General features: G+C 54.0%; 1 protein-coding gene across 2 annotated transcripts; it reads left to right on the top strand.

Moving 5' to 3' along the window:
- The first annotated feature begins 223 nt into the window (after nt 1-223).
- Nucleotides 224-10,442, top strand: MCAT (malonyl-CoA-acyl carrier protein transacylase). 2 transcript variants are annotated; one of them, XM_004380050.2, is made up of 4 exons: nt 224-643; nt 2,030-2,117; nt 3,990-4,207; nt 7,912-10,442. In XM_004380050.2, the coding sequence occupies exons 1-4, from the start codon at nt 224-226 to the stop codon at nt 8,332-8,334; spliced, it is 1,149 nt and encodes a 382-aa protein (XP_004380107.1). In that variant the 3' UTR covers nt 8,335-10,442. The 2 variants fall into 2 exon arrangements, with proteins under 2 accessions (XP_004380107.1, XP_023590371.1); XM_023734603.1 differs by lacking the exons at nt 3,990-4,207; nt 7,912-10,442 and adding an exon at nt 3,000-3,788.
- Nucleotides 10,443-11,842: the final 1,400 nt, after the last annotated feature.

Raw genomic sequence — 11,842 nt, 5'->3', positions numbered from 1 at the left:
TGGGTAAAAAGCGTAAATATTACATTGTGCCTGGGCCATTCTAGGCCCTTGGTGCGCGGCAGTAAAGTGTCAGCGCCCGGGCGGAACTGGTCACGGAGGAACCTTTCTTCCTGCCTTCGGGTGTCGGGTCTCGCCCGGCAGGGAATGCGTCAAGGACCGCGCCGCGCCGCCGCAGTCGGGCCTCGGTGGCCACGGTAACGCACGCGGGGTAGGTGTCCCCAGCATGAGCGCCCGGGTCGCACGGGCGGCGTGGGCGCGGTGTTGGGGCGTGGGCTGCCACCGCCGCGCCTCCAGACTCCCGGTGCCTCCGCTGGGCAACGCGGGCGTGGCCGAGCTGCTGCGGGACGCGGCGGCGGTGGAAGATGCGCCCTGGGAGGCGGCGGCGCGGCGGACCCCGGGCCAGTGTTCCGTGTTGCTGTTTCCGGGCCAGGGCAGCCAGGTGGTGGGCATGGCTCGGGGCCTGCTCCGCTACCCGCGCGTTCGCGAGCTCTACGCCGCCGCCCAGCGCGTGTTGGGCTACGACCTGCTGGAGCTGAGCCTGCGCGGGCCGCAGGAGGCCCTGGAGCGCACCGTACACTGCCAGCCTGCCGTCTTCGTGGCTTCGCTGGCCGCCGTGGAGAAACTTCATCATCTGCAGCCGGAGGTGAGGCAGCGCGGGAAGGTGAGCCCTGCCCGAACTCGTACGGCCCGGCAGGGGCCCACCCGGCACTCACCCGGGGCTGTGCTCCGCACTTCGTAGACACTGTTGCTGTTAGGTGCCGGCTAGTCGGTTCTGACTCACAGACACCCTGGTGTAACAGAACGGAACACTGCCCAGTCCTGCGCCATCCTCACCATGGTTGCTGTTTGAGCCCATGGTTGCGGCCGCTGTGTCGATCCATCTCATTGAGGGTCTTCCGCTTTTTCGCTGACCCTCTACTTTACCAAGCACGACGTCCTTCTCCAGGCACTGGTCCCTCCTGATAACGTGTCCAAAGTAAGCGAGACAAAGTCTTGCCCTCCTCCCTTCTAAGGAACATCCTGGCTGCACTCCTTCCAGGACAGATTTGTTCCTTTTTCTGACAGTCCGTAGGATACTTAATATTCTTCACCAACATTATAATTCAAAGGCATCAGTTCTTTTTCTGTCTTCCTTATTCCTCGTCTAGCTTTCAGATGCATATGAGGCGATTAAAAGTATCATGACTTGGGTCAGGCACACCTTAGTCCTCAAAGTGACATCTTTCCCCTGTCTTGCTTTTTAAGAGTTTCCAGAGGTCTTTTGAGCAGATTTGACCAACGCAGTACATCATTTGATGTTTTTGGCTGCTGCTTCCATGGGCATTGATTGTGGATCCAAGTAAAATGAAATCCTTGACAACTTCAGTCATTTCTCCGTTTATCATGATGTTGCTTGTTGGTCCAGTTGTGAGGATTTTTGTTTTCTTTTTGTTGAGGCGTAATCCATACTGAAGGCTGTGGTCTTTGATCTTCATCAGTAAGTGCTTCAAGTCCTCTTCACTTTCAGCAAGCAAGGTTATGCTAGCTGCATATTCACCTGGTTCTCTCAGCAGCCTTGTGAAGTAGGTCCTGCTCTTCCCCCCATTTCACAGATAGATAACTGAGGTGCAGAGAGCACAGGAGCTCTCATAATCTGAGGTTCAAATCCGGGTCTCCTTGATCTGAAAGTCATGCTCTTAACGTCTACGCTTCACTCCCTCTGGCTCCACTTGGCCTGAGAGGCAGCTCCAGGTCAGAGTCAGGGTCTGGGCTGGAGAATCCAGAGTCCTGGGTTGAAGTCACAGCCACACCACAGGGGAGTCAGCCAGGGCTTGTCCTTGCCCTCTCTTGCCCTGCCTGGAATTTCCTCATCAGTGAAGGGGCTGGACTTGGTGATCTCCGAGGCCACTTCTGTGTGTCCCCTTCCAGCTGGAGCACCAGGCCAGCGGGGCCCGGCTCACTGAGCCCCTGAACACCCGTCCAGCTCTCAAGCACAGAGCCCCAGATTGAGCTCGCCCCGAGATCTCACGTCCTTCATCTGTCTCCACAGGCCATTGAGAACTGTGTTGCTGCTGCTGGATTCAGCGTGGGAGAATTTGCAGCCCTGGTGTTTGCTGGAGCCATGGAGTTTTCTGAAGGTACCCGGGAAAGGGTTTGGTTTCATGCAGGGCTGAGGTCTTGCTGGGCTCTCTGGGGACATAAGTCACTGCCAGAAATGGTAGTGGACGCATTCTGGGGTGTTTGGAAGGATGCACATGGATGGGAATGACATTGGAACCCTACGACCAGGCATCCCCTTAAATTAGAGGATTTCCTTTTAAAATTTTCTTGTGACATCTGTTTGCTTGGCTGCCTCAGCTACTAGCATCCTCATTCCAGTGACAGCCCCATGCCTCGCACATGGAAGGTGCTCGATAGACATTCATTGAATGAAAAATGGGTAAATGAATGTTTACCCTTGAACCATATCAGTTTTGCTTAAGATTTTTGTTTATAGTTAAAACAGCATTACAGCTCTATCAAGGAAAAGACGAAAGTTTTATATTTCCATATCTTATTAAAAGTATGCTGTGATGCGTATACTTACGTGTATACATAATTTCTCAGGGTTTTAGCATATTTACAGCGTTGTGTTTGGTTTTTTCACTTGACACGTGTTCGTACTTACTGCTTTGATGCCTGATGGGTCGCAGGAGGATTTCCACAGGTACTCTCCAGATTCCCTGGGTGTTTTCTCCTACTTCCTACACGCGTTCTAACGTACTTGGTCTGCAGTTGCGCTTGTCTCAGGGGCTGAAAGACCAACACAAACACATGTGAGTGTGGAGTGAATGAGGATGTGTAAAGAGAAAGGCTCAGGGTTTGCTCCCTGGACCCTTGCAGCTGTCCCATCAGACCCTGGACGGCTCCCTTCATCTCTCCTTGGCCTGGTCAGTCCCCCAACCCCCAGCCCATGTCCCTAGAGAGGAGGACCAGGATGGTGGCTGTCTGGTCCTTATGGGGCATTCTTACATCCCGAGATCATTGGAGCCACTGCCCAGGCCCAGCCCTGTGCTCTCCGCTTGCACGTGAGCCGCGCTGAACGAGGACCCCGCCGCTTCAGTTCATCTGCCTTGCTGGTGTCAGCTTCTCCAGCTTGAAATGGGGAGTAATACTTGATTCATGATGTTTATGTCAGATTTAAATTCGTGTGTTTTCTTGTAGTTTGCACAGCTGCCCACCTATCTAATGGTTCTTGTTTTTCCTGTTCAACATGACCTCTTAAATAGCAAACCAATTATTTAATAGTACCCAATCTTCACAACAACCCAGGCAGAGTGTATGTCATCATCCTCATTTTACTGATTAAATGTTTTAACTTGGAAGTGGCTGTGACCTGCCCCAAGCAGTATAGCTCAGCATCTGCTTCTCCTCACCCTACTCCAGTGGTCTCATCAGTGGCAGTGCTGACACTTCACACTGGATGATTCTTCATTGTGGGGACTGTCCTGTGCATTGTAGGATGTTGTGCCATCCCTGGCCTCTACCTGCTAGATGTCAGTTGTGACAACCAAAAGGTCTTCAGACATTATCAACCGTCCCTGGGGGCAGAATCACCCCCAGTCGAGAACCACTGCCCAACACCAAACCAGCTTCTAAGGGGGGAACCTGCTTGGGTTGACTTGTAGAGTGCCAGGGACAGCTCCCTGATTGGCTGGTTGGTTAGTTGGTGGGTTTTTTTTTTTTAACAACCTGATTTTTGATGGTAGAGGTTACATCTCAGTTAATTAAATGCCTTTGTGCAGCACTCCGTGGTATGTATATGAGAGAGAGAGAGATCGTGTGTGTGTGTGTGTGTGTGTGTGTGTGTGGTGCAGATGATGTGGACCTGTGCCCTGGCAGGTTGGCAGTAACCCCGAGGTCAGCGTCTCCCACGCAGCAATGTGGACCTTGTGCTTTGTCTTTCAGGTCTGGGCCTCCCTCCTCCATCCCAGGTCCTGATCTTCCCAAATGCACTTCTCTCTGGGTAGGTTTGTATGCAGTGAAAATCCGAGCTGAGGCCATGCAGGAAGCCTCGGAAGCTGTCCCCAGTGGGATGCTGTCTGTCCTCGGCAAGCCCCAGTCCAAGTTCAACTTCGCCTGCTTGGAAGCCCGGGAGCACTGCAAGTCTTTGGGCATAGAGAACCCCGTTTGTGAAGTGGCCAACTATCTCTTCCCTGACTGCAGGGTGATTTCCGGACACCTAGAGGTGGGTGTTGACAGGAATGGCTTCCACGGACCCCAGTCTTTGGAGATCTGGGAGTTAACCAGTGTGCAAGGATGAAGTCATTCCACACCTGGAGGCCACAGCGGGGTAGTGGGTGCCCTTCCAAGCCATGGTCTTTCGGGAGCATTTGGGGGCTGGGGAGTGTGTGGTACAGAGAACCTGGCAGTGGGAGACCAGGATACTGTCCCCTCTCCACACACCGACAGACCTTGAGCAGACTGCCCAGCCTCACGCATAAAGTAGGGCCAGACAATCGCCAAGGCCCCCGCTGTGGTCCATTCTGGGCCCCTCATGAGCCTCTGCTCTGATTGTTTCCTGAGAGAGAGGAGAAGCCATTTTCTCTTGGTTCCTTTTCTTGCTGCTTTTTCTTGGGTGTCTGTATTTGTACCTGAGTTTATCTGTCATTTTCTTTCCTTCTGTCCTTCCTTTGTTCACTGCTTGTCGAAACACCATTTATTGGCACCACCTCTGTAACAAGTAGCAAGGGTCCCAGACCTTTCAGCCATGGCTGCTGGCCTCAGAAGATGGGCCGTGAATGGCTAACTCCAGGGTCAGGGGCAAAGGGACGTGGCAGGGCCTGAAGGACAAGTTTGCCAAGATGAGGGGCATCCCACGCAGAGGGACAGGGAGCCTGTGATCGAAAGGGCACTCTGTACTGAGGACCTGCCTCGTGCCAGCCCAGAGAATACTGAAGGAAACACAGACAGGAGCCCACAAGAGGGCAGCCTGCATAGGGCCAGGGTTTTAGGTCCCCTGGTTACCCTCGCAGCCAGCCCAGTGTTGAGCGGAAAGGATTCTTCCTCATTTTGCACATGAGGCTGAGGCAGAGGGGGGCATGTGCTGGAAGGTGGTGGGAGAATTTGCATCCAGTCCATTCGATGCTGGAGTCTGTTCCCTGCACTCGACCATGCTTGCTTATTCTCCCTGTAAGGCCTCAGCTTCGCTCTCCCCGCGAGGCCTCGGCGTCGCTCTCCCCGTGAGGCCTCGGCTGCATGCAGGTGTTCTCCCAATCAGTGAGGGCCACCAGGCCCCTCTTGTGACAGTTCTGAGGTGATGGGGTTGGGAAGACCAATTACAGTTGGTTTCTCGTTCCTACTACAGCCTTGGAAAGGAGGCCAGAAGTGGTTCAGGAGGGGTGCCGCAGCTAGGGCAGGACCCTCTCCCACAGGCTCTGTTTTAGGCTGGGTTCTCTAAATGAGCAAAACCAGTGAAGCATATATATAAATGGAGAGATTTACTTCAAGGAAATGGTGCACACAATTGTAGGGGCTGGAAGTCCCAAATGCATGGCTCAGGTGGCAGGCTGAATGCTGCTTCTGATTCACGTGGTTGCAGGGGCTGACATACCAAACTCTGCAGGTCGGGTGGCAGACTGCTGGCTCAAAGGGTTGTGGGAGCTGGTGAATCCAGAATCTACAGGTCAGGCAGCTGGCCAATAGCTTTGCCAAGAACCAGAGGGCAGGCCATGAGACGAGTGCAGGATCGAGAGAGAGGGTGAGCGTTGCCAGAACATCCATAGATACTGGATAAAGGCCACACTCCCAAAGAAACTCCCCTTCCAACTCATTGGCTGCTCACATCAGATTACAAAATGAAGGAGTATTACATAATATCTGCCAAACCACTAAGAATCATGGCCTAGCCAAGTTGACACATAGCAGTAACCATCACGGGCTCCCAGGCAGGTGGGCATCCAATCCAGATGACAACTCCTGGGACTCGCAGGTTTGTCCTTTCAGAGCCCTTGGAAGTACCACAGCAGAGAGCTCAGGTAGGGGCAGGTACCCCTTAGCAGGGGGCTCAGGAGAGGGCAGCCCCTCTCCAGCAATGGATGTGACCAAAGCTCCTTGGCCTTGGCTAGACCAATGTCCACGTGAGAGCTCACCCCGGAGGAGCCTGCTGGAGCCCAGGACGCTGGCCTTGATGCCTGCGGCCCTACCTGTCACTTGAGCTGGCTCAGCTGTTGAATGAGTCCAGAGACCCTGTCTGAAAGCACTTGGAGGCCACAGAAATGCCACAGGAAGTGCCACGGAGGAGCGAGGCGGGGGGACGTGGCCCTTGGTAAGGTGGACGGACGTGACACTACCTCAGTCGGGACAGGCTAGATGTGGCCACAGTGACAAACAGCCCAGACACTCCGGTCAGCGTGCAGCGTGCGTGCTCACTGGGACGGGCTCTGCTCACTTCCTTTCCACTCCAGGGCCCAGGCAGCAGGGCCTGCCTCTGTGGAGTGCTGACTGACTCACAGCAGAGGGAACATGGACAGAGTGAACCACAGGCCGGCCCTCAGAGCCCCTGTCCATGCATTGTTGGCCAGCCTGGGCCTGCGGGGAGTCCTCCTGCAGAAAGAGGCCACAGAGTGAGCAAGCGCCATCTGACCAAAAATACTCATCCCCCCTACTCTTTGGGACAGAGGCAGCCACCGTTTTTCCTTTTTCTTTTCCTAGTAGACATGACTGTTTTCATATAGAATAATTGCCAACCCTTTGATAGCGCTCGAGTGCCAAGTGTGGTTCCCCCCATAGCCTTGTAAGATAACTTCTGTCCTCCCCACATTATAGATGAGGGAGCTTATCTATATTTTACACAAAGGGGTAAAGTAAGTTGCCTGGGATCTGCAGCTGATGAAACCACTTTAAGTCTGAAATAAGTCTCCCTGGGATCAGCTCATAGGTGGCCGGGCACCTGGGCAGGCCGTGGGTGGTTTCAGGCTCAAAGGACTCATTTTGCAGAGCTGAGAGTGTCTGTGCACTGGAAGCCCTTCAGCAGACCCCGATAGAGACCCATGTCGCAGGCCCTGGGCTGTGTCCCCAGGGCACAGGGTCTCTTACAAGAATAACTACTATTTTAAAAACCTTTGCAAATTACGTCATTTGTTGTTCAAACAGTTTCGAGTGTTTTGGTCTGTTGACTGGCCCCTGAGACATTTTCTGAGCCAGGTGGCCATCAGGGGAAGGCTTTGGGCTTGGGGGAAGAGCTCTTTTCTATATAGAAAAACCCCAGGTGAGGGTGACCACATCCCGAGGGTTCTGACGGGGAAGGCCCTACCTTGTGAAGTGAGGCTTAGATTTTCATCCTTAATTTTGACCTTGAAGATTGTGGAGTAACGAGAAAATAGGCTTGTTAGAAATTACGAGGGGGTAAGGGGATCATAACTGGAAACTGACACGAGATGGTGGTTTTTTGTTTATCAGACAACTTACACATCTTGTCTGCTGTCATCGGCCCAGAGGCCTTGTGAAGTAGGTGGAATTGTGCTCGTTCTGCAGATGAGAAGAAAGGACCAAAGAGGTTAAGTGTCTTGCCTGGGCTGACCGAGCTAGTGGTGACAGTGCAGGGGCAGGTGGCCACGTCTCCTGCGGTGGCTTTCTCAACCCTTCTGCTGTCTCCTGCCCAGGTGGGCGTGTGAACTGTCAGGTTCCTTGAGGAGAACTTCTGTGTGGCACACTGTTGGAATATGCAGCTGAATTTTAACCGGAACTAGAGCCGGGAGTGAAGTTGGTCACCTAGAGCTGGAGCCGTGAGTGACATTTGTCACCCAGGGCTTTGAAGGGTAAATGCCCGCGTGGACGAGCAGGACATGCACATCACACACCCAGGACAGGGGCGTGGTGGTGCCAGGGCTGGTTTTTGCCTTCGTGTTTCTTCCCCCATGATCTGCTGCCTAAACGTCCTCTCTGTTCCAGGCCCTGCAGTTTCTGCAGAAGAATTCCTCGCGGTATCATTTCAGACGCACCAAGATGCTGCCGGTGAGCGGAGGGTTTCACACCCGCCTTATGGAGCCTGCCGTGGAGCCCCTGACGCAAGTGCTAAAGACAATCGACTTTAAGGAGCCTCTGGTGTCCGTCCATTCAAACGTCCATGGAAATAAATACACACATCCAAAACACATCCAGAAGCTGCTAGTGAAGCAGCTCGTCTCCCCAGTGAAGTGGGAGCAGACTATTCGTGCCATATATGAGAGGAAGAAGGGCACTGAGTTCCCCAAAACCTTCGAGGTGGGTCCGGGGAAGCAGCTGGGAGCTGTCCTGAAAAGCTGTAACCTGCAGGCTTGGAAGTCCTACAGCCATGTGGAGGTGCTGGAGGCCGACGAGGCCCAGGACCTGTAGGGGTCCCCCCGCAAAGCCCCGGGGCGTCTGGGCTTAGGGGGCAGGAGGCACTTCCAGGGGACTAGTCTGTCCAGCCTGTGCTGTCTGCAGGGGAGAGGGCTGGGCTGTACCTGCACTGCCTTCTCAATAAGGAGCAACAGATGGTTTGCAAAGGCTCTTGAGTCGCCACATAAACACTGAAAGTGAGTATTTCTCTGCAGGAAACAGTCATTTTTTTCCCCTTGGAGAAACGCTAGGGAGAAAAGATGCAACAGTGCTGTTCTGTGAAGAGACTTTGCTGACACTTGCTGTGCCTCTGCCAGCGTCATCCCCTTGGGCAAACCACACCACCGCTTGGGCTCAGCTTCCTTGTCTGGAACCTGGGCTGGAGCGGGTTGTCCTAAGGGTCAGTGAGGTTGTTTGTTAAGGCCCCTGGAAGGGGCACACATCAGGCCAATAACCAGAGGACCAAAAGCCCTTCCATCACACTGCCCAGCGGCCTGCCGGTCACCCAGGGGCAGAACCTCAGCCCCTTTGTCATTGAGTCAGAAAGAATTTAGGACCCCAGCTGGTCTTGGCAGCCATTCAGTCGGCCCCATTGCTTCACAGGTGGGAGACCAAGTTTCACATGAGATCATTTATCCAGCAGATACTTATTGAGCGCCTGTTGTATGCCAGAGAGCGAGCGGCCTCTGCCCTGGTGGGGAGCAAGCCGTGAGGCATGCCAGGAAGGGTCCTAACCCCCAGAGCTAGCCCCAGCTTCCTCACCGGGAGACCGTTCCCAGTCCCTCGGAGCCTTCACTGAGCGCCTGCTGTGTGTGTGACCCAGTCAGGCCAGGCCTGCCCTCAGACTCCTGAGAACACAGAAGCTGCTCGCGTGGTTTTTCATTGTTTGTTGATAGCAGGAAGACGTCATTGGGAATGAAATCTCTTTGAGTTGGTCTTAAGTTAAAATGTTACTATCGTGTGGACACATGTCAAATCCTGGATAGGGAGTCTTTGTTGTTGTTGAGAATACACACAGCAGAACATACACCGGTTCAACAGTTTCTACATGTACAATTCAGTGGCATTGATTACATTCTTCCAGCTGTGCGCCCATTCTCACCCTGAGCTGTGTTTTGAGTTGTTTCTCCCCCATTAACAAACTCACTGCCCCCTAAGGTTCCTACCTAATCTCAGGAGTTGCTGTTGTGAATTTGATCCCGTATAGATAGTTCTTAAAAGAGCCTTTGGGCAGAACCATTCTGGAACTGGCAGAACCTGTATGGAACTGCCCCATGCTTGCAATCCTGAACCCTAGTCACTACATGTCACTAGTGCTCCCAGGTGTGACCCCAAAATACATCTCCCCACGTTTCTACACGCCTGGCTGGGAACCACGGCAGATGTTAACAGAGAGCCTGGTGTTTACCACGTTGTGTGTTTGAGTGTCCTTTGGAGCACAATGAGGAAAGAACTATTTCTTAAAACTTTATTTCAGAAATCTTCAAGCATTCACAACAAACTTAAAAAAAAAAACTTTCCCAGGTTCATTTGAGACCCCTTCACTGAGTGCTGTATGCGGCGGGCGGCCTTGGAAGGGGCCGCTGTCCGCAGCCCAGGCCCCGGCTCTGGCCGTGAGCAGGTAGGGCAGTGCCTTAGGGTTACGGTTAGCTCTGGGGAAGAAAACCTCCAAGGCAGGGAAGTGTCAGAGAGAGGTTTTCTCTTTCATGTGGGAATTGGGGGTGTCGTCCTGAGTGGGTTCCCCTCCCCCTTCCCCCGCCTTTCCCTCAGGGTCTGAGGTGGTTCTTTCGTGGGTCCATCCATATTCCAAGCTGCAGGAAGGGGGAGGAAACAGCAAGCAAAGGTGCATGATGCTGTCTTAAGGAAGCCTGAAAGCTGTCACAATTCTGCTGAAAATGCAGGAAGCACCCAGAAGGAGAACCCAAAGGTGAGGAGGCTGGGCTCCACCTCTCAGGACAGGTTGGGGACAGAGGGGCCCTCTTCCTGCCCTGAGCTCCTGTTGACTGCTGCATCTGGAACGAGTGGCACAGGGTGGTGAGGGGGAGTTAGCCCCCAGCTTCCTCCCTCTGTATTGCTCCTTAGTGGGGAATCTTGGCAGATTACTTCCCCCTTACAGAAGATAGTGATGGATGATCCCAGGCCGCTGGCCCTCCCATGGTGGGAATTGGCTCCTACCCCTCCGTCTTTGGGTCCCATGTCCACGGAGGCTTTGGCCTGTTTCTCCTCAGCCACTTAATTACTTCCATGTCCACCTGGAATACTGGCGGTTCTTTGTCACGCTCCTTCCTGGTCTTCTCCTTCAGGAGGCTCAGATATTGGCTCCACAGATCCTGATGGGGCTAGGGGTCTTGTTAAAATGTCTTTGAAACAAGTTTTAAGACAAAATTATTTCCTCTGAGGCAACAACTTGGCTGCAGGCAGAGAACACCTGGTTGCTCAGTGCAGCCAGGGCTTAATGAGCCCACCTCTTCCACAGTCCAGTCATGCAGTGAACCCGATGACCCTGACGCCTCCACAGCTCGTCACCTCTGAGAAGGCCAAGGACAGCACTTCCAGATGGGATCCCACCCCCACAGGCCCAACCTGAGGTGCCCAGGACCAGGGGTCTGTGTGTCCCCATGCTGTAGGGACACTGGAGAGACAGGGTTGGCATTCTGTGGAAATTCTTTATAAATCATTAGCCAGTGGGCACTGCATGTCACCCCTTCCTCCCTGGGAGGGACAGGCCTCGGTCTTCTTTTTGGGGTGGGGAGCCAGCCCAGTATCTTCACTGACCCGAGATTCAAGCCAGTGTCACTCCGGAGGAGAGCTGGGTTCCAAGCCTCCTCCATGCAGGGGCAGGGCTGTGGTTCAGGCAGGTGCAGTCCAGGGAGGCAGCAGCTCTGGCTGCAAAGTAGTGCGGGAGTTAATCCTCCCACAAAGCCTAGCGGATGGCTGCGCCCATCTCTCAGAGCAGCCCCAGGCCCTCCACCGGCCAGCAATGGGTGGGCCCGGCTTGGACGCAGATCGGTTGGTTCTAATGTTGCTCCTTTGTGAGAAGCATACCTTCCAGGCCTGAAACCTTGACAACCCTGTAAGGAGTTGTGCCACTGTCCTCATTGTCTGGATGAGGAAACTGGCCCCAGAGAGGCCAAGTGGCTTGTCCAGTTACCAGCTGACAGAGGGCTCCTACAAGGGTTCGGGTAGGGTTTGAACCAGCTATTGTCTGATCTGCCTGCCATACCGGGAAGAAGACCCACCTTGCACAGCCACCTCCCACCGGAGACCCCCGATGGCAGAATGGAGGGCTCCCGAAGATGCTCCTGGCTGCCTGGGTGCAGGCCTGAGGCTGTGGAATCCTGCTGGGTGTACCTGGGATGGACGCTGGGGGGTAATTGGAGGACCTCGCAGAAGCCACCTTGCCCAAACCTGAGTGTGGCATAGAGCACCCGGGGAGGGGAGCAGCACCGTGAGGCCTGGCCTCAAACCTTACTTGCCCTCTGATTTGGGAGGAGTTATGTGTCTGTGTGCCTCAGTTTTCCAA

The sequence above is a fragment of the Trichechus manatus genome, unplaced genomic scaffold, assembly GCF_000243295.1.
Source record: "Trichechus manatus latirostris isolate Lorelei unplaced genomic scaffold, TriManLat1.0 scaffold00069, whole genome shotgun sequence".
NCBI lineage: Eukaryota > Metazoa > Chordata > Mammalia > Sirenia > Trichechidae > Trichechus > Trichechus manatus.
The sequence above is the reverse complement of the archived record's forward strand: the minus strand, read 5'-3'. Positions and strand labels throughout refer to the sequence as shown.

Bases quoted from the DNA above. Each gene is read 5' to 3' on its own strand.
- MCAT (XM_004380050.2), top strand. From the start codon at position 224: ATGAGCGCCCGGGTCGCACGGGCGGCGTGGGCGCGGTGTTGGGGCGTG. The intron at 2,118-3,989 runs GTACCCGGGAAA...CTCTCTGGGTAG, and splicing joins AGCCATGGAGTTTTCTGAAG to GTTTGTATGCAGTGAAAATC. The intron at 4,208-7,911 runs GTGGGTGTTGAC...TCTCTGTTCCAG, and splicing joins TGATTTCCGGACACCTAGAG to GCCCTGCAGTTTCTGCAGAA.